The 21,056-nt window shown below is 46.1% G+C and overlaps 1 protein-coding gene across 2 annotated transcripts; it reads right to left on the bottom strand.

The window, feature by feature from the left end:
• Positions 1 to 9,698: 9,698 nt before the first annotated feature.
• IL19 (interleukin 19) lies at positions 9,699 to 20,804 on the bottom strand. Of its 2 annotated transcripts, none has more exons than XM_033410538.2 (6): positions 20,268 to 20,804; positions 16,524 to 16,670; positions 16,306 to 16,371; positions 13,564 to 13,716; positions 12,587 to 12,661; positions 9,699 to 10,252 (listed from the first exon to the last, which is right to left on the bottom strand). In XM_033410538.2, exons 2-6 carry the CDS (start codon positions 16,665 to 16,667, stop codon positions 10,157 to 10,159), a joined length of 534 nt encoding a protein of 177 aa, XP_033266429.1. In that variant the 5' UTR covers positions 16,668 to 16,670; positions 20,268 to 20,804; the 3' UTR covers positions 9,699 to 10,156. The 2 variants fall into 2 exon arrangements, with proteins under 2 accessions (XP_033266429.1, XP_033266428.1); XM_033410537.2 differs by having other exon boundaries at positions 20,284 to 20,795.
• Between the last annotated feature and the right edge of the window lie 252 nt (positions 20,805 to 21,056).

The following is a 21,056-nucleotide window of genomic DNA, read 5'->3' as shown; positions in this document are numbered from 1 at the left end:
TTCCCTCATTCCACAAATGGGGAAACTAGGGTTCAGATAGGTTAAGTAACTTGCCCAAGGTCACTCAGCTGGTAAAAGACTCAGAAGTTGAAATCAATCAAGTAATCTTTCCAATAAATGACACTTTTAACCCATTATGAACTATTCTTCTAGAGTAAGTAGCATCCCTTGAAAATGAGACCAAGAGAGAAGCTTTTCCCATCATAATTCTGGCAGAAGAAATGACTCTTCTATGGAAAGAACATAGAGGGGGTTGACTGGACACCAAATGGGACTGAGAGCCAGGACACCCAGTTCTAATATTTAAATATATGCATAGTTATGCAAATCTTTAAGCTCAAAAGTAGATTTTTATTACTCCTTATGTCTGATAGAATAGATTTTAAGTCGTTCTTTCCATAAACATTTACTAACTAAATGCCTGCTATCTGCAAGACGCTGCTGAAGGCTGTGAGGATTAGTGATGCCTCAGGGGATCTCTGGTCCCTGGCTGCTTATAGCCTCGATGAGGGGATAAGCACGTGCTTGCAGAACCACAAAGTCAACACTTCTGCATGAGCAGAAGGTACGTGCTGAGGAGCACAGAGGAGAGAGGCTCACACTGACGAGGGTTTGAACTGAACCTTTAAACGGACAAAGACTCTGGAGAGAGGTAGGGAAGAGGAGTGAAGTCCGGCAAAGGGCGTTCAGGACAGGGATGAGGGGGCAGCAAAGCTCACAAGGTATTTGAGGACAGGCAAATGAACTAGCAGTGGCAGATCAGGTTGGAAATATGGCCGCATCATCAAGGAACAAGAATATCATGCCAAGGAATGTGAATTTAGACAAGAAACCTAAGTTCTACCTCTGGATTCAGCTTCATCCTACTGTGTGTTCTTGGGGAAATCACTTCCCTTCTCTGGGCCTCAGTTTCCTCATCTGTGAATTGCGGGGAAATAAATTAAATGACTTCTTAAGTCTCCTTCAGCTGGACCCTTTGATTCTGTAATTCTTTGTTTTTGCCCTGAGGCAATAGGGAGCCATGAAGGGTCTTATAGTGGGGGAGAGACACAGTAATAGCTGTGCACTAACCAGGAGATTTTCAAGGGCGGCGCAGTGCATATAGCACATTGTCAGTGCTCAAATGGAATGGTTGGGGATGATGCGGCTCTGGTAGAGAAATGAGGGTACATTTCATGAGCACATCAATCTAACTTTAAGAAGTAGGGTTTCAAAACTAGGGGTCAGCATGTAATCAGTGCCTGTGTAGTTGAAAAGATAAGCTGGGCAGAGGAGAGAGAAAACGAATTCTTTCTTATGAAATAAAATTGGCTTCTTAACCAAGCCATTTTGGGGCAGGAAACAATTTTCTAGAAACCAAGAAAAAAAACCCAGCCACTCCTCTTCTCCCACAGCAAGTCCTGAGTTGGCAGTTTAGGGTTTTCCCTGTCTATGATGACATCATATTTGCTGGCATCTGGGCTTCCTGCCCAGATGCATCACTTTGCAGGGAAACACGTAGCCATTAGGGTTCTGCTGGAGGAAGACCTCAGCTCCCATTCTCGGGCCTGCAGTATTAGAAGCTTCGCCCCACCTGAGGCCCCTGCTACCCCCTTGCAGGGTGGGGATGGGCGGCGCAGCCGATTCCCTCAGAAGCAGTGCATTTTCAGTTCCGTCTCCTCAAAGCTGACAGAATGAGTGACATCATTTCCCTTTCCTGCTTTTTCCATCTTGTCTGTTTAATCAGCCCGACTTGCTGCCATCCTCTCTCCTGGTATTTCCTCTGACGTACCTGGGTCCCCCAGAGTTAGCTAACCCCTCCCATCCCCTGTCTACAAAGTGGGAGCCACTGGGAAAACCCTCTCCTGGACATAGAGTCTGGGAACAAAACTCCAGACATGAACTTGAATTAAGTTTTCTCACCTAGGAGAATAAGGATGTACTCAATTCTTTTCCTTTTAATTGCACGAACGAGCGTGGAGTCTTCCGTGTGCAGGCGCCGAGCTGGATGACCCAAGAATGCCAGAAGGAACAGGCTTGGTCTCTTGGGACCTCTCAGGGTACCTCAGAGCATGGTGAGGGGAACAGATGTTCTAATGTAGGAGTTCCCAATCTGGCAGAAGGCAGATGGGAAAAAGCCACATCTTAGCTTTGCAATAACCTCTAATCAAAATTTAACTTTTTTTTTTAATTAAAAGGATAGGAAACAAATACAGACCACAATAGTATTAATGGTGCCTGTGACTTTGTCACTGATACAAATCACAGATATTTTGTATCCCATTATGGTCGTTTCAGATATCTCAACATATTTACAATCTTCACAACTTAGAAATGTCAGTAATTTGCAGGCCCACTGTTGGATCTTAATTAGTGCATTAATAAAGAAGCAATTTATTATATAATACCCATGGTCATTTCCATATTTTGATAGCTGTATTTTAATAAAATTGGTTTCTTTTGCAATCTTATATATTTTATTTTATGCATTTAGAAACATTATCCTGAGGAGGGTCCATAGGCTTTGCTGGTGTGCCATGGCACATGAAAGGTTAATAGCCCTTGCTCTCATGGCAGACGCAAAGGCCCAGGGGTATTGCAACCATATCTTCCCAATTGTGACATGCAGTCTGAGAAGAATGAGGCTGTTTATAGGGATGATGGGAGTGTTTGTTACCAGGACTTCCCTGGAACAATTCTGCGTCTGTGTTCATCATAGGCATTGGGGGAAGGGAGTGCTGAGATGACTTCTGAGGGATAAGGAGTATCTCTGGGAAGGTTTCTTGGAGAAAGTTCAGTTTGAGCAACACTTTGAAGAACTAATAATTTATGAGCTTTGGGGATGGAGAGACTGTGTCAGGAGCAGAAGGACCCTTGCTCCTTAAAGTAAGAAAAGCTGCAACAAAACTCCTGAGACCAGAGAGCCAGTTGGTACCTGGAGGATGGTGCTCCTGTGGGTGTTGGGTAGGGAAGGGAGGTAGGTAATTTAAAAAAAGGTTGAAAAGAGTCAAAATGCAATGAACTGTGAGCATCAATCTGAGGACGTTCCACTCTGAAACTTTTCATTTCTGAAGAATCAGTGAGTGTTTTCCTTTGATAAGCTGCTCAGGATCTAGATACCATCACATGCATCCCAGGAACTCAACAGAATTGCTTACTGATGTGTTTCCCTAACTAAATTCAAGGCACTTTTTCATGTGCTGGTTCCCTGAAGAGAGACTGAGCTCTCTGACTGCCAACAACTCTCATACAAGACACCACTTCTAGCCACCCAGGCATAATCCCACCACCCCAGGTGTGACCACAGAGGGATGTCGTCTGCACCCTGCCTCAGGGGTTCCTCATGTAGAGTACACCTGCTCTCCTTGGACTAGGTGTGAGGGATGTTTTAGAGGTGTCGAGTAGGTGAGGAAGAGGAGGAGAAGTTGGTACTTCTTGAGTTCTTTCTCCCCACCCACAGGGCCGCAGGACCACATGGCTCCCAAGAGAGCTTGGGTCCAGGTTAGCACGATAGCCAAAGGGCTGGTAGCGCAGGAGTGGAATGGGAGGCACTAATGCTTCAGGCTTCAGGACATAGAGTTAAGGACCGTAAAACAACAATTGGGCAAAATTGAAACCCAAGCCATGGAGGCCAGACAGAGGGGAAAACTGAATCTTTGCTATGGGCTAGAGACGGGGACATTAGCAAGGAATGTCCTGGAGGATAAGAGGAAGCCAGGGAGATTCCTAAAGCCAAACGGCAAAGCCGTAGGCTTCCTCCAAGAGGCCAAGAGTGAGCTGCCTAGAGGACAGCTGGGGTTGCCTTTGTGGCATGCATGCATTCATTCATTCAAAGAATATTTATTTACTGAGTGCAGCCATTCACAAAGTAGCTGTCCTGAGGAGCTCAGTCTGGAGAGAGGAGATGGAAGCAAGATGTCTCTGACTTGTCAAAAACTGGAAAATCACTCTGGGTCCCAGGAACACAAATGAGGATGGGGGTGGAGGTGAATAGGAAGAAGCAGGAGGAAGACTGTTTCTGCCCTGGCGGTGGGACTATGGTTCTCAGGAAGTTAAGTCTAGGCTGGGGTAGAGCTAGGAGAGCAGCAGAATGTGGCCACAGGCTCTTCTGTTGTTCGCTTATGGTACTTTCCGCGTGCCAGGCACTAAGTACTTCGTGAAATATTAACTCACTTGATCTTCAGGCAACCCTTAAGGTAGGGATGATTTTTCCCTTCATTTTCCAAAATAAGGAAACTGAGGCATAGAGTCTTCTTAGAGCATCTAGAAAGTGACCAGAGAGAGACATCCAGACCAAAGGCGTGCTAAGTCAAACTTATCTCCTGGTATGAAAGCTGGATTTTGAACCCTCGCCCAGTCCTGGTGCCTGGATCAAGTCTGTGCCTGCACAGAAAATGTCTCTTTCACAACATTCAGTTTCCACTGACGGTGGTTCCATGGTAGAGGCCTGAGACTGGGCTAATTGAATATCTTTCCGTAAGAGAACTGCAAGTATACACTATCTCTAGAACTCATAATGACTTTTTAAGAATATATCCTCCCCGAAACTCCTTGAGCAAACATGATTTGCTGACCCCTGAGTCTATCTCCAGGAAGGATCAGTTGGCTTCTGCCACTGAGCAGAGGCATTTATTCACAACTGCAGGGGACGTCAAGTGATTTGGATGCAACAGGGATTGTGCTAGGCGTGAACAAAGCAAGGTTCAGATAGAGTCAAGGGAAGAGTTTCACACTGGCCTGAGTCTGTGACAGAGGGAGGGCACGGGCAGAAGAGCCTTCAGGGGGTGGGCTGAGTAGCAGGAGAATCAGGAAGGCTGCCTGGAGCCTGGCCGCACAGAAACTGCAAGCACCCCTGTGCGGGGGCTCAGCTGAGAGCCTCCTGGAGGTGCAGACCCGGAAGGCGGCACAGTTTGCCTTGTCTCACTTGCTAGTTTAAAAAAACACGTAAGAGGAAGGCTTTCCCAAAACAACAGTGTTTTATGGGAAATAAGATTAGAAAAGTTGAAAATCACTAAATAGTAACAACCATCATTTTAATGAGCACCTACTCTACACCTACTACACAGCTACTATAAATGGTACCTTGAATCCTTATAACAATCCATGAGGCAGCTATCTCCTTAATTTGTGCCCATGTGGAAAGGGAGGCTCAGGTTCAGTATATTGCCCAAGATCACACAATAAGTGGCAGGACCAGGATTTCACACAAACCTATCTTATCCATTTGGCCAAACTTCTGGGCAAGTCCATGGTTCTAAAAGACAGGCTGCCCTGAGCCTGTGTGGCTGTCAGTGATCTGCTCTGGAAGATGGAAGGGGGATAGAATGTCCTCCAGGAGGAGCCCAGACTCGTCTGGGCCAGGAATATCCTGTGACACATTCAGAAGTCAGCCTCTGCTTCTTTGCTCTGTGTTGGTCAATAAATTTTTGTGTAACTTCACAGACTTGTTGCTGGCAAGTCCAGGCCCCTTTTTATGCACCTGGGTTTAAAGATCTGTGTTGCTGGCATGCAGTGTAGCAACCTGGGCTCTGGGTTAGAGAGCTTGGCCCAAACAAAGCAAGGAGGGAGCACTGGAGCCAGGAAGATCAGACCAGGGTTCACTTTCTGGACCTGCCGTCCCTCAGCTATGTGACCTCAGGCAAGTCCTCCCACTTCCCCGAGCCTCCGATGCCTCTGCTGGTCACATGGGGATGAGACCTACGACCTCCTCAGCTCCTCTGAGACTTAAGTGAGGTCATATACATAAAGTACACGCATGGTCCTGCCACAAGCTATGGATTCCCTCCCCTTGCACCTGAGCGGTGGAAGATGAGCCCTAGATTTCTCAAGGGCTCCTCCTAGGGGCTAATCAAGGATCAGAAGGTATGGTTTGGGAGTGAATCTTATACTTGGTTCCTTAGCAGGTATTTATGAAGCACCAGCTCTGTGAAAACAAGAACAAAAAATATCAAGAACAAAAAACACAACTCTGTGCCAGGCCCTCTGTGGACTACACAAGAGCCAGGACACATTCTTCAAGTCCGGAAGGAGAGCAAGGACAGGTAGACGAGTGAAGTGGTGAAAGTAAAGTAAGCAGGCAGGAGATATGGGGGTGGGGCTTCTTCCCCGTCAGTAGTGCTTCTTCCCCCTCCCTCTCCTGCCCTATATCCTCCTCCTCTACTTTACAAGCATTGATACAACATATTTATTTCCTTCAGGTACAGCTCCTTATGCCAGTAAAGCTCCTCTTCTCTTGTCCACCATGCATTCAAGGTGGGGTAGAACACCTGCGTTGGGTATTGTTAAAAGGTAAACTGATGCATATTAAAATTTTTTTACCATTTTATTTGAGCCAAAATCTATTGGAATCTGCAGCACCAAACTGGAAGTGGTTAGGAGCTCTCTGCGATCAGAAGCCTGGAAGGACATATATAGAGAAGGTGAGGAAGCAAAGAAAGGAAGCTATTTGATTGGCTACAGCTTAAAGCCTAGTTTGTTGTTTATGATTGGTCCTTAGCATTTTGATTTCATAACCTTGAAGCATTTACGTGCTTAGATTTTGGTTTGCTTACACAGACCCACCAGGGCATTACAGCCACCTAAGGGTAACGGTCTCCTTGTTTAATTAAACAAATCCCAGTTCCACAACTAACTGCGTGACCCTCAGTGTGCTGCTGAACCTCGCTAAGCTTCAGACCTCATCATCTGTGTAATTGTGTTGTTAATAATCTTTCCCGTAGAGGATTATCGTGAGGAGGAAAGGAGAAAACGAAAGAAGTTTGCACCTCGGTGCCTGGCGCATAATAAGTGCTCAACACCTGTACACTGTTGTTGACATTAAAGTTCATCCTGGAACCGGGTTGCCGGGATTGGAAGCCTGGCTCTGCTGCTTATGAGCTGTGTGACTTCAGGTGTTAACTTCTGTGCCCAGGTTCTTCCTTAAGGTTTAATGATCTGTATTGCTAACATTCAAACAGGGGGCCTTTTTCATTTTATTTCATTCTCACTTTTATAGGACTGTCATGAAAATTAAATGAAATATATATTCATAATATATTACATTATGTATATTTCTTAGACGACTGTCTGGCATGTGGAAAGCACTGTATGAATGTTTGCTGTTATTATCGTTTTAATGCATCCAGATCATGTATTCATGAAATGTGAATTTAACACTTACTAAGTGCCAGGCAGTGATAACTCCATGTATCCTCATGGAGGTTACATTTGAGTGGAGAAACAGATAATAATAAAATAGGATACTGGGGAAGCAGGAAAGGGGTATAAGATGGGCTGAAGGTGGAAATGGGGATCTTTTTTTAATATAAATTTATTTATTTTATTTATTTATTTTTGGCTGAGTTGGGTCTTCGTTGCTGCACACGGGCTTTCTCTAGTTGCGGTGAGCGTGGGCTACTCTTCTTTGGTGCACGGCCTTCTCATTGCCGTGGCTTCTCTTGTTGTGGAGCACCGGCTCTAGGCGCACGGGCTTCAGTAGCTGTGGCACACAGGCTCAGTAGCTGTGGCTCATGGGCTCTAGAGCACAGGCTCCATAGTTGTGGCGCACGGGCTTAGTTTCTCCGTGGCATGTGAGATCTTCCCGGACCAGGGATTGAGCCCGCGTCCGCTTCATCGGCAGGCAGATTCTCAACCACTGCGCCACCAGGGAAGCCCCGGAAATCAGGTCTTAATGCTTAAATAGTATACCTTTTGAGTAAAGGCCTGAAGGAGATGGAGGTGTAAGCCGCGTAGGTGTCTGTGGGAAGCACACCTTGGGGAGTCACAGATAATGAGAAATGCTCTAATGAAACTGGTCCTACCATCATCCAGCCGGCTTAGGATGGACATCCAGCCAAGTCTCCTTGGGAAGGTTGAGTCCTCTGAAAACAACTCTGCTTCTTCTTAATAGTCTATTAATCCCATTCGTGCATAACATTGGAGTGTTTTTTTACTCCTACCTTAGCTTACGTGTGTATACACACAAACCCCAAAGGCCCTAAGGTGAGGACATGCCTGGTATGTTTGAGAAACACGAAGTGGGCCAGTGTGGTAGGGCGGTACTGAGCCTGGACAAGAAGTAGGGGACACAGTAAGAGGAAAGGGAGTTGGGAAGGCGGTATGTGCAGATATGAGGGCTTCTTAGGCCATCGTAATGCTCTGGCTTTTAAATGATAGCACAGGGGTCAGTACCCACACTACAGACAACTAAGGGTCAAAGAAATGTAGTGACCTGCCCCGGGCAAGTCATGGCAGACTTGGAACAAGACTGTGATTCCTGACTTGGCACTCTTTACACTACACGTGCAGCCTCCCACCCTGCTGGCGCTAGAAGGGACTTCGCCTCACTTGTAACTCACAGCAACACCTGCAGACTGGTGCTATTATCTCCATTTTACAGAAGAGGACATTGAGACTTAGAGACACTAAGTAATTCGCTCAAAGTCACATAGGATTGGAACCAGGTCTGTCTGACTTCAGAGGTCCTGCTCTGTCCACTAAAGCACGTTCTGTGAAATCTCTTTCCCAGGTAGGAATAAAGAAAAGTTGCTTCAGCCAGCCCGTTACAGTATAGATAGTGACCCAGGATGGTACATGTAAAGCACTTATTTCAGCATCTGGCACGTGCAGGTGCTCAGTAAGTACCAGTTGTTATTGTCATTAACCATCGGAGGACTGTCCACCTGGAAATTAGTGCCCATTTTGGCCAGAACCCCTCTACCGAGAATCCCCCCTGCCTTGGGCTGCACTCATTCAGCTTTGTCACCATGACAACCATCCCTTTGTCAGAAACACCCTCTCTCCAACCCCACATACATAGCCATGCGGGATGAACTCAGGGTCAGAAAAGACATCCAGGTTGGAGGCAGCTAGAAAGGAATGAGAGAGAGAAAGAGATGTAAGCAGCTTTGGGCAGGAAAAAGCTCTTTGCAGGAAAGAGCTGTCTTCTTTGTCTTGTCACCGACCTTAACCCAGGCACCCGAATGCTCTACTCATCTCCTCCCTAGCACACCTTTCAAATCTTTTGATCACCCAGTACTTTGCCTAACTTGTTGATCCTTTCCGTAGATCAAAGAAATAGAAATGAAGAATAGGTAATCAACAGATGACCAGATCTCTTCCCCAGCTTCCCCTCCAGTAATCTTGTGAACAAACTTTGTGAACAAGATAGCATCTAAAGAAAAATCAGAAGGAGTCGACGAACCTGCACACAGTGGGGGATGGCGGTGACTCTGACCCCCTAACTCAGGGATAAACTGAGATTACTTTCCTGTTTCCCTTTAGAAGCTTTCACGTCCGAGCAGAATCTTTGGAGGTGGTTTCTGGGGGATGCTGAGTCCATCTCCCCAGATTGCCAGCATTCTGACTGAAGGCACATTTCCTTTCTATCAACATTTGTGAGTATTGATTTTGTAGAGCTGTGGGACCCAATTTCAATAACAGAGAGACAGAGAGAAAAGACAGAAACACAGAGAAAGAGAGATCAGAAATGGAGTGGTAGCAAGAAGGAGTCATGATCAGAAGCCCTATGTTCATCCTCTTGAACATTGTGTGGAGGACAGTGTGCTGGATGGAGTCCAGTTTGAAACCCTCGGCACTAACTCACTTTGGGACTCTGAGTAAATTTTTATTCCTCTCTAGGTCTCAGTTTCCCCATCTGTTTCTGTTCTTTAAGGCCCTTTTAATTCTAATAGTCACCATTTATGGTTCCTTCTCCCTGGATCAGAAGACACTTCCACTCATTGGTAAAGAACAGAGTTTATTAAAAAAATCAATCAGTACAATATGCACTACAGAATACCACTTAGATCACATCACAGACACGGGATAGACAAGTTCACAATAAATTAGGGGGAAACTCACCCTCTCCCTACAGGATGGCCCACAGGACCTTTTGACAGACATATTTCATATAAATATGACAGTAGACTGCTTGGATACTTTCAGGTGGAATCAGACAGCTTGGGCCGAGCCAGTGAGACTTGTAGCTACAGGGTAAGATGTGCTCAAACCTAGATTTTTCCCCTACAATACCTCAGCCCCAAAGAAGAGAATTCCAAATGGGCAGGAAGGTTTCCTCAAAAAGACCCAATTTGCATAAAAATGGAGCCTTCCCTATCTCCCTCCCCTTCAAAGTTGGCTGTCTCCCACTGGAAACCTCTCAGGGGCTGTTCATCCCCCAAACTTAGATTTCTTGTCTTTAGGCAGCAGAAGTTCCTTGATGATTCTTGTCAATCCAGGCTAGCAAGACGTCCAGCTCTCCCAGAGACTTAATGGCAGCAGACCGGACCTCCAACTGAAACCATGGAAATCATCATAAGAACCTGCCTTTCTAGACCGTGTCATAGTTTTCAAATCACTTTCCCCACGTTCTGGTCCCCACGAGGTTTGCTTTTTATTGAACCATTATATCTGCAGGGCATACAGACCTCAAATTATTTTCTTAATAGGTGACCTAAATTGCTTTCCACAAACAAGCAGTTAAATCATGTCAGCAACTTATAAACAAAATGAAAAGGTCTTCATTCTTTGCCATCTGTTTTTCTTTTTCCTATATTTCCCAGGAAAAAACAACTTGCTTCTCTGGCAGTTCTGCTTACTTTCCTGTTCACATCAGTTTGCTTTAGTGCTTCTGTTCTCCCAGAAAGCCTCAATCCCAGAGGTGCCCAGCAGTGGGGAGGGAGAAGGTGGTGCTTCCACTGGACAAATTAAAGCACTGAAACCCCTAAGGATGTGTCCTACCCAATGTGACACAGCCGGTCGGTAGAAGAGCTGAACTGGAACCCAAGTCTCCTGACTTATTCCAGCTCTTCCTCAGCAGAATAGAAGGAGATGGTAAGATCCAAAAGTATGTCCTGTGGAGCCAGATGGCATGGGATTGAGCCCTACCTCCATCACTTAGCTGCAGTATAAATTTAGTTAAGTTACTTAACCTGTTTGTGCCTTGCTTTCCTAAGTTATCAAATGCAGATAATGGCTCATAGCATTGTTGTGAGGAATAAGTGTGTTAATACATTTAGTGTACTTAGAACAATACCTGGCTCATAGGAAGAGCAATGTGCGTTTCAGCCATTGTTATATTATCCTATGGAGCCTCTCCACAGAGAAGCAGAGGTCTGAACGGACTCCCCAGCTCCTTGTTATTCAAAGCATTGTCATAATTTGGGAGTGTGGTTGAAACACAGACCTACCAGCCAGAACCTGCATTTTAACAGAATCTCTAAATGATGCACATAAGAAACACTGCTTCTAACTCCACCTCTACATGAGGTGTGCATTCAACATCTGCACCTACACGAGAAGCACTATTCTTCGTCACCACACAGGATGCTGATGTCAGTTACTGGCCACAGTGACACCCAGAAAGTAGCATGTTTCATGTATAACAGCTTACAGTTCTCTGGAGATCTTTGCTCCCTCTGTTATCACCCCCATCTTAAACAGTATGTGCTTTCCCTCAAAACTTAACGTAGGTCTGATATGTGAGGGCATAAGAAAATGCTGGAAGGATGATAGGGAAGGGGAGCCCAGGAAACCAGCAGATGAGGTAAGACCAACACACTCTTTGCAGACACAGAATTGGGCAGACCCGCAATAAATACTGCTGAGTAATCATTAATCATTAGAGAAATGCAAATCAAAACTACAATGAGGTATCATCTCACACTGGTCAGAAGAGCCATCATCAAAAAATCTACAAACAATAAATGCTGGAGAGGGTGTGAAGAAAAGGGAACCCTCTTGCACTGTTGGTGGGAATGTAAATTGATACAGTCACTATGTAGAACAGTATGGAGGTTCCTTATAAAACTAAAAATAGAACTACCATACGACCCAGCAATCCCACTACTGGGCATATTCCCTGAGGAAACCATAATTCAAAAAGAGTCATGTACCAAAATGTTCATTGCAGCTCTATTTACAATAGCCAGGACATGGAAGCAACCTAAGTGTCCATCAACAGATGGATGGGTAAAGAAGATGTGGCACATATATGCAATGGAATATTACTCAGCGATAGAAAGAACTGAAATTGAGTTATTTGTAGTGAGGTGGATGGACCTAGAGTCTGTCATACAGAGTGAAGTAAGTCAGAAAGAGAAAGACAAATACCGTATGCTAACACATATATGTCGAATCTAAGAAAAAAAAATGGTCATGAAGAACCTAGGGGCAAGACGGGAATAAAGACACAGACCTACTAGAGAATGGACTTGAGGATACAGGGAAGGGGAAGGGTAAGCTGTGACAAAGTGAGAGAGTGTCATGGACATATATACACTACCAAATGTAAAATAGATAGCTAGTGGGAAGCAGCTGCATGGCACAGGGAGATCAGCTCGGTGCTTTGTGACCACCTAGAGGGGTGGGATAGGGAGGGTGGGAGGGAGGGAGACGCAAGAGGGAAGAGATATGGGGACATATGTATATGTATAGCTGATTCACACTGTTATAAAGCAGAAGCTACCACACCATTGTAAAGCAATTATAGTCCAATAAAGATGTTAGGATAAATAAATAAATAAATAAATACTGGTGAGTAAATGAATGAATTTGAATGGAGAGGAGGCTGCCCAATCAGGCTCTGACATCCCATTTCCATCTTCCCCATCCTCTTCCCTTCCCTTACCTGATGGTAGTTGTCATGGATGATTCTGGTTGCATTGGTGGCCTCCTGCCTGCAGTGACACAACCTCTGCTCCTGCTGTGATCAAGCAGAGACAGCACCCATCAGAGGACCTTTCCACCCCAGCTCACTCTCACCGCCACCTCCCGCATGAGGAGTGATAGTTCTCCTTCCTCCCAAGGTGAGAGTCAGGTGAGTAAACCCAGGTTGGGGCAGAAGGGGGCAGTAGGGTCTGCGTGTAGAGTCACCCTGCACTTCCCCAGGGCTGGAAAGGCCTGGAGAGTAGGTTCCAAGTCTGTGTGTCACCACCCAGTACAGCGTTAGGTAGGCACTCAATGAATATGTTGGGCCAGTTAATTAAATAATTGGTTAAATGAATCTTAATGTAAGTGGGATAGGGGTCATGACCTCTTCTAACAATTTTAGAACCCAAGGCACAGAGAGGTGAAGTAACTTGCCACAAAGTTACAAAGGAAATCTTCAGCAGAGATGGGGCCAGAGTCCAGGCTTTCTCCTGGTCTAAGTTTTTGTTGGTTTGTTTGGGTTTGGTTTTATTTCTGTGGTTTGTCTTTAATAGATCACAGTGAAGGAATAGGAGAGGCTATACCAGGGAACCACCCAGAGGTTAATCGGTATGGAAACCCCAAAGGGCCAGAAACAAAGAAACTAGGGGTACGCCTGTGATAAGCCCAGAATCCTCAGTATGCCTCTCTCACAGGCCAGCCCCGGCATCACTTAAGAGATGCTTTGACATAAGTCGGTCACCACAGGAAGATTATCCATGAGGAAACTGGGTCTGGTGAGGAGGAAGCCCTGGACAAGGAGGGACCACTGGAAGAGGCTCCCAACAGCTCTCCCCATGGGCGACAAGGCCGGGAATTTCCGTTGAGTCCAGGATCCATTTCGGAACACTGACTGGGGCCAGCATGTCCTGGGCTCTCCCTGGGGCAGACGGACAGCAGATGCTGCTGGTGACTCACACATCGCTGTAGACTCTTCTGCATGTGGAGGAAAGAGTTGGCAATGCTGCTGATTCTTCTCAAGATCTGGGGGCTCAGCTCCTGATGGTCCTTGAACACCCTGTCCACGTAAAATGCCAGGAGGTTCTTGGTCACGCAGCACACATCTAAGGGCTACAGACACAAATTAGGGAAAGCCCCAGAGGCCCTCTTCTCTCACTATCTTAGAGATCAAAGCAGCCTGCTTGGGTAGGGGCAAGAAGGAGTGAGATCACTAGAAGTCATTTTTTTAAATTCATATTGGTCTCAGAGGGTCCTCTTAACCACACCAAAGCTACTTATGACAAAGGCACCAAGGAGAGATTGCGGTTCTTACCCTCTTTTTACATGGCCAGGAGATATATTCACAAGGGATGGAGCCCAGTCAGAGACTAGCATTCTCTCTACAGCATCTCCAACAAGTCGTCCCTAACTTCGGCTTAACCGCTTCCATCAGACACCTCCCTTTTGAAAGGACCAATGTCTGAGCAGCTGTCTTGAAAAGTACTTCCTTACATTGTGCTGAAGTCTGCCTCTCTGGAACATCTCCTAGCCACCAACATGTGTTTATTCGATGGCTATTGCATGTCAGGCCTGTGCTGGGCGCATATTCCTTCCTGTGTAATGGCACTGTGTTTATCCTGGCCACCCTGCTCAGCCCTCCTCCAGTCTGTCCTGTTTTTTTTTTTTTTTTTTTTAGCAGTACGCGGGCCTCTCACTGTTGTGGCCTCTCCCATTGAGGAGCACAGGCTCTGGACGCGCAGGCTAAGCGGTCATGGCTCACGGGCCCAGCCGCTCTGTGGCATGTGGGATCTTCCCGGACAGGGGCCCGAACCTGCGTCCCCTGCATCGGCAGGCGGACTCTCAACCACTGCGCCACCAGGGAAGCCCCCAGTCTGTCCTTTTTAAACTTCAGGGATCACTTGGATGGAGCTGAGATGTGCAAGAGTGGAAACTGACAGCTGCCGAAATGCACACATCTGGGCAGGTCCTCCTCGGGCAGAGTGCAGCTCTCCCTAAGGGAAAGCTCCTGACTTCCCCAGGCACAGTTTAAAGCAGCTGGCCAGGCAGAGTTTCCTTCTAGCAGTTTGCACTCAGCCCTGAGAGCCAGAGCAGGAGACTTGTGGCTCAGTCTGAGAAGGGAAGTGGCTACAGCCAGTGGTGCACTTATCTTCATTAGCATTAAAGCAGCAAAGCCTCCTTGGCCCGACAGGCAGATTTTCTGACGTGGAAACTCACCTTGCAACACAAAAACCCTCCTTTTCCTCTGCTCCTGCTAATTCCCTTAACCAACCGGGCAAAAAGTTGCAACCTTTGTTTTATCAAGGAGGGAGAGGGTGGGGAGGGGAGAAATATGGCAAAGACCTGCATCCTCATTGACCCCTTTCCTTATGCCACATCAGCTATTTCTAGACCTTGAGAGGACAAAGAATCTGGAGACAGAGGCATGAGACTTGGGGGGTCTATTCCTGGCTCAACCACTAACTAGTCATTCTTTCTCCCAAGATGTCAATTTGGTCACTTGAAAATGATGGTTTGGGAACAAATGGCCTTTTGGGTCCCTTCCAGCTATCATATCCTCTGAGTCTCTTATACCATTGGCTGGAATAGTATTTAGGAAGTGGACCCATGCGTTTACCATAAATAAATCAGGCCTAATACTGCCTAGAAGAATTATCTCGTGCAGAGAAGCCCAAGGAAAAAGTAACTCTTTGTGAATGTACCTTACACTCTGTCACATAAATGCCTGAAAGAACTGGATCTTTCTAGAATGCTTACAAGGACTGGAGGAGCTCACTTTTAAAGGCACTTCTCAGTGGCCCCTTCTGTAAAGTGAATTATCACCTCGTAAGCCAACAGTTTTGTAACACACTCTCACCACCTCTCTCTGGACAAGTAGACTGATCCCCTCCCTGCTTTCGTGCCTCAAGCTGGCGGTTGTAAAGAACATCACCCGACTGTCTAAAAGACTTTGTGGCCATACAGTCTCTGGCTCAAAAACCTGCAGGGACTCCCTATGGCTGCACGGCACAGCCAAAAAAGAAAAAAAAAAGAAGGCCGAGGCTCAGCTAGTCAGTTTCCATTTTGGCCTGGCTTAAGGTTCTTGGTAAAATGACTCCAATGTATTTGTATACTTCATTCTCTTCCACTTGCCTTCATGTCCCTCACACCACGAGCCTGGTTGTCTCTTATTTTTTTCGGCCGTGCCGCGCGGCTTGCAGTATCTTAGTTCCCTGACCAGGGATTGAGCCTGCGTGCTCAACAGTGAAAGCACAGAGTCCTAACCACTGCAATGCCAGTCAATTCCCCCTGGTTGCCTCTATGTCCCCTAACATGTATCCATTGATTTTGCATACCCATTCTCCCCAAAACCCTTCCATCTCTTTTAGCCACTAACCCCAAGCCTACTCAGGTTTTAAGTCACTGCTCATTTTCTCAACTTCCCCATGAAACCTTCCAGAGTCACCCTAAGCCCTAGACATCCTGTCCCATTTGAGCGTGTGGCACTCCAATCACTCCCTGGGTGAACACCCTCCCATGGGGTTCAAGGTCGCTGAGACGCGAGTGCGCCCTCACGCATCAGTTCACATGTGAGAAGCCGGAGCATCAGAGTTCACTGGAGGTTAGGAAAGAGAAGAGCACAGGGTGAGGATTTCTCCCTCAGCCCTGCACCACTTCACCGTAAAAATGACAATAGAGGAATGAGCAGACACAGGCCAATACCTTAATGCTGTGCAGGGTCTCCGATGTGGACAAGATGGTGACATTTTGGAAGGTGTCCTTAGCTTGCTGTGGAGGAAAACATAAGAACAGACACAAGCAGTGAGTACTCCACATTCTTCAGAGACACAAAGGTAATGAGAAAGAACTGGCTCTCCACGTTAAGATGTAAAGTGAGGCACGCCCCCCTGCCCACACCTTCACCCCAAACCCGTACTCACAATGGCGTTTTTGATCCCTTGGAAACTCTCCTCCATACGGCGCATGTCCATGGAAATCAGACATCTCCTGAGACCTCGGGCATGCGCTGAGCACAGAAAGAGCATCACACCCAGGAGGCAGAGAGAAACACCCTGTGCCTGCATGTCCTACAGGAAGGGATAAAGTCAGCTTCCCAGCCAAGAGTGAAAAGCAAGGAAAGAGACCCCAACTGAGCTCCCCTGTGGACCTCGCGGGGCAGGCCAGATGGCAGCCGAGAAAACAGGACTGAGTACCTCAGCCTGTGGACCTTGGGGCATGTGTCTCCTTCTCTGGATTTTTTTTTAATCAATTGAATGAGCCCTTCCCTGTCCCCCCTGCCCCCGCTCCACCCCTAGAGAGGCTGATCCAGTGCTCTCCCAACTCCCAGGGAGTAAATTCGTGTGTAAATCACTCTCATGACTCAACACGGCTCACTTTTCAACAGGGGTGAGAAGCATTGTTTCTAATAAATTAAATAGGAAAAACAGTGTTGGTAATATGCCCTAGGAGTTAGGCAACAGATCTGAAAAATTATAAAAGCACATTTTGTTTGTTTCTTTCTTTTTTTTTTAACATCTTTATTGGGGTATAATTGCTTTACAATGGTGTGTTAGTTTCTGCTTTATAACAAAGTGAATCAGTTATACATATACATATGTTCCCATATGTCTTCCCTCTTGCATCTCCCTCCCTCCTACCCTCCCTATCCCACCCCTCTAGGTGGTCACAAAGCACCGAGCTGATCTCCCTGTGCTATGCGGCTGCTTCCCACTAGCTATCTATTTTACATTTGGTAGTGTATATATGTCCATGCCACTCTCTCACTTTGTCCCAGCTTACCCTTACCCTTCCCTGCATCAAGTCCATTCTCTAGTAGGTCTGCGTCTTTATTCCCATCCTGCCCCTAGGTTCTTCATGACCTTTATATATATATTCCATATATATGTGTTAGCATATGGTATTGGTTTTTCTCTTTCTGTCTTACTTCACTCTGTATGACAGACTCTAGGTCCATCTACCTCACTACAAACAACTAAATTTCATTTCTTTTATGGCTGAGTAATATTCCATTGTATATATGTGCTGCATCTTTATCCATTCACCTGTTGATGGACACTTAGGTTGCTTCCATGTCCTGGCTATTGTAAATAGAGCTGTAAGCACATTTGGTTTTTATGTTTGCCCCCCAAATAGGCGACACCCTTTTGTTATAAACCTCTACTGTGTATCTGCTTAAAATCATTCCTTTGAAGTCAGCTGTGAAGATGTCACCTTCTGGAGGAGATGGGAAAGGGAGGTGTGGGGCATCTAATAACTAATTAGCCACAGTGAAGAGAGAGACCCCCAGATGGCAAGGAGGCGGCTTCCCCTCACACACTGAGCCAGCAGGCACCAGGGACAGGTTTGCACCTCGCTAGCCTCTAGGCAGGGCCAGACCTGAGATGCCTGCTGCGTCTTCTAGTTCTCGCGCCCCTCCTGCCTTTCTCTCTGCCTCTTTTCATTGGACGGCTTTCAGTAGTGTCGTGTAACGCACCTTGAGAAAAGTGCCCAAAGCATAACTGCACAGTCTGCTGAGTTCTCCTTCTCCGACTTTCTCCAGCACTAGCATGTTTCACAAACAGAGCTGAGCGTTAAAGGTAAGTCAGAGGGCCACCTGTGGGAATAGACCAGCCTCTGCCCAGCCTCCTCCACGTGCAGACTGAGCACTCATTCTCAGCCAGGTGTGTGCTGCATAAGCGTAGTGGGTGCAGCAGTGGAAGAGAGGGAGGCAGCACGCATAGGAAGCCAGCTGAGGGGGCTGTGGACGCCCCCACTCCTAACTATAGTTAGAGCTGCTCTAGGCACACACGTGTGAGAGCATGAGCCACACCTGTCCCCGCTCCCCTCTCCCCACCCCGATCATCCTTGGGAATCCCAGGCTCTTCTCTGAGAAACAGCAAACCCTGCTTAGAAAACCATTTCTCCTTCTCTCTCCTTAACTCAGCATCATTCTCAGTGAGGGATAGGTTTAGGTTGAGACCTCACTGTAGAGCAGGCATTATGTTAAAGAACTTGATTTCTCTTTTTCCAACCTCTTTCTGACAAAACAGAAAAATAAACCCCATTGACAGGCGAGACTATAGAGTCCCCCAGAGCTCTATCCCCTCGAAAGGCAAATAAGGTGCTTCTAGAGAGCCAAGTGACTAAAAGGGGGCACAGTTTTTCTTCTGACAACTCTCAGAAGCAGTGGGGCATTGCCGGTTCATCCCCTGCTGGGAGCCTCAGAGGAGAAAGATGTGGAGAAAAAAGAGGTCCCCCTTAGTTTGGTGAGGCGATTCCAGACATCTCGGCTGATTCAGGTAACTGTAGTAGCTAACGTTTATCATACGTGCCACGTGCCTGGAGCTCCATGCCTAGTATTTTCCACAATTATCTTATTTAATGCTCACAACCATCCTATGTGGCAGGTTCTGTTTCTATCCCCATTTTACCAAAGAGGGAACTGACACTTAGCAAGGTGGAGAAACCTGCCCAAGGTACATGGCCAACAAGTGGCAGAGCCAGGATGTGAAGGCAGGTGGCCTGTTCCCCTTACCACTGCACCACCCCCACCTACAGGTCTGTTCCTCCTGGGATCGCAACTGGAGATCCAGCAGATTTCCTTACAGCAGACAAAAAGGAACACATTTCTGATCGGATCCCACTGAAACAGTGGCGTTCCTTATGTTTAAAAAGATATTTAATACTCCAAAGGATTAAAAATACACATATTCTAAAGTGCCCAGCACAGTTCCTAGAACAAAAAGTTTATAGTAAATGCTAGATTCCTTTCCCTTGAACCCTCCAACACTGTTGATGGGAATGTAAATTGGTGCAGCAGCTATGGAAAACAGGAGGTTCCTCAAAAAACTAAAAATAGAGTTGCCATATGATCCAGCAATCCACTCCTGGGCACATATCCAGAGGAAACTATAATTCAAAAAGATACATGCACCCCTATGTTCATAGCAGCACTATTCACAATAGCCAAGACATGGAAGCAACCTAAACGTCCATCAACAGATGAATGGATAAAGAAGATGTGGTACATATATACAGTGGAATATTACTCAGCCATAAAAAAGAATGAAATTATGCCATTTGCAGTAACATGCTTTCACCTAGAGATTATCATACTTAGTGAAGTAAGTCAGAAAGAGAAAGACAAATACCATACGATATCACTTACATGTGGAATCTAAAATATGACACAATTGAACATATCCACGAAAGAGAAACAGACTCACAGACATAGAGAACTGACTTGTGGTTGCCAAGGGGGATGGGGAGAGAGGAGGGAAGGACTGGGAGTTTGGGACTAGCAAATGCAAAATTATATAGGATGGATAAACAACAAGTCCCTACTGTATAGCACAGGGAACCATATTCAATATACTGTGATAGATCATAATGGAAAAGCATGTGAAAAAGAATATGTATAAATGAATCACTTTGCTGTACAGCAGAAATTAACACAACATTGTAAATCAACTATACTTCAATAAAATTTAAAAAATAAAATAAAAAATAAAATCATCATATTTCTAAAAAAAATAGATTCCTTCCCCTTCCCTTTCTTCCTTCCTCCTTTCCCACTCTCCCTGTTTCTTATTGAAAATAAGGTACTGGAAAGTTCAGCCTCTATACAGAATACCCCTCCCCATTCTACAAAATGCCCAGCACTTGGGATATAATAGGCCACCCACAGTGACAGCAGATCACCTCTCTGCAGCTGTAAAGGACGAGGGCTGGGATGGTTGATGAACAAATCCTCTGAGGAAGGACGACCTCTCACGGGGTGCTCCTGGGCTTCTCCTGTGTCTCCGCTCTTTGTGTTCCTTGCCACTTGTAGAGGGCTGGTCACTTTTATGCAGGTGGATACAAGGAAATACTGTCAAGGCTCACTGGGTGGGTCCATGTAGGGGGAGATTGTTTTCCCCCTCATTTCCTTAGCATCTCATTTCCTGAATTGATTTCTTTTTCTTTTCAGATACAGTTGATTAATGATTATTAAGAAATGCCTCTTTCTTCTCAGTCTTGACATGCAGCTTCTAGTAAAAATAAACTCCCCATCTCTATGCAAATGAGAATTTCTTGTAATCCTGTGTCCATACAGAAAAACCCAAGTAGGTCACTTTCCTGAGAGCTGTGAGATGTCACCAGTCGTACCCTGCAGGCAAAATCAGGGAAGCACTCTTCTGACAGCCACGCCCTACGCAGCCAGCCCTGAGACTGCGGGTGCCCCAGCCCCTGCACGCTCCATCTGCCTGAGCTACTCAGCACCTAACATGTGCCAGGCAATAGCTTAAATGCTTTACATGCATTATTTTGTTTAACTTCATAGGGAAGTTTTTTTTCTTTCGTTCTCAGAAATGCAAGGATATCTTTGGACATCATCTCTTTCCTCTCCATCTTGTCCCTTGGACAGCCCTTTCATTCTCAACTAATGCAGAGAGAGAAAATGAGACTGGGAGTCAGAGAGGCTTAGCAGTCCG

Source organism: Orcinus orca, chromosome 1 (assembly GCF_937001465.1).
Source record: "Orcinus orca chromosome 1, mOrcOrc1.1, whole genome shotgun sequence".
Classification (NCBI taxonomy): domain Eukaryota; kingdom Metazoa; phylum Chordata; class Mammalia; order Artiodactyla; family Delphinidae; genus Orcinus; species Orcinus orca.
Note: the sequence above shows the minus strand (reverse complement) of the source record. Positions and strands in the feature narration are given on the sequence as shown.

Excerpts from the sequence above, each read along its gene's own strand:
- IL19 (XM_033410538.2), bottom strand. The coding sequence starts at position 16,667 with ATGCAGGCACAGGGTGTTTCTCTCTGCCTCCTGGGTGTGATGCTCTTT. Across the intron at positions 16,372-16,523 it reads AAGGGATCAAAAACGCCATT|CAAGCTAAGGACACCTTCCA; the intron begins GTGAGTACGGGT and ends TTTCCTCCACAG. Across the intron at positions 12,662-13,563 it reads AGAAGAGTCTACAGCGATGT|CAGGAGCAGAGGTTGTGTCA; the intron begins GTGAGTCACCAG and ends GCTTGATCACAG.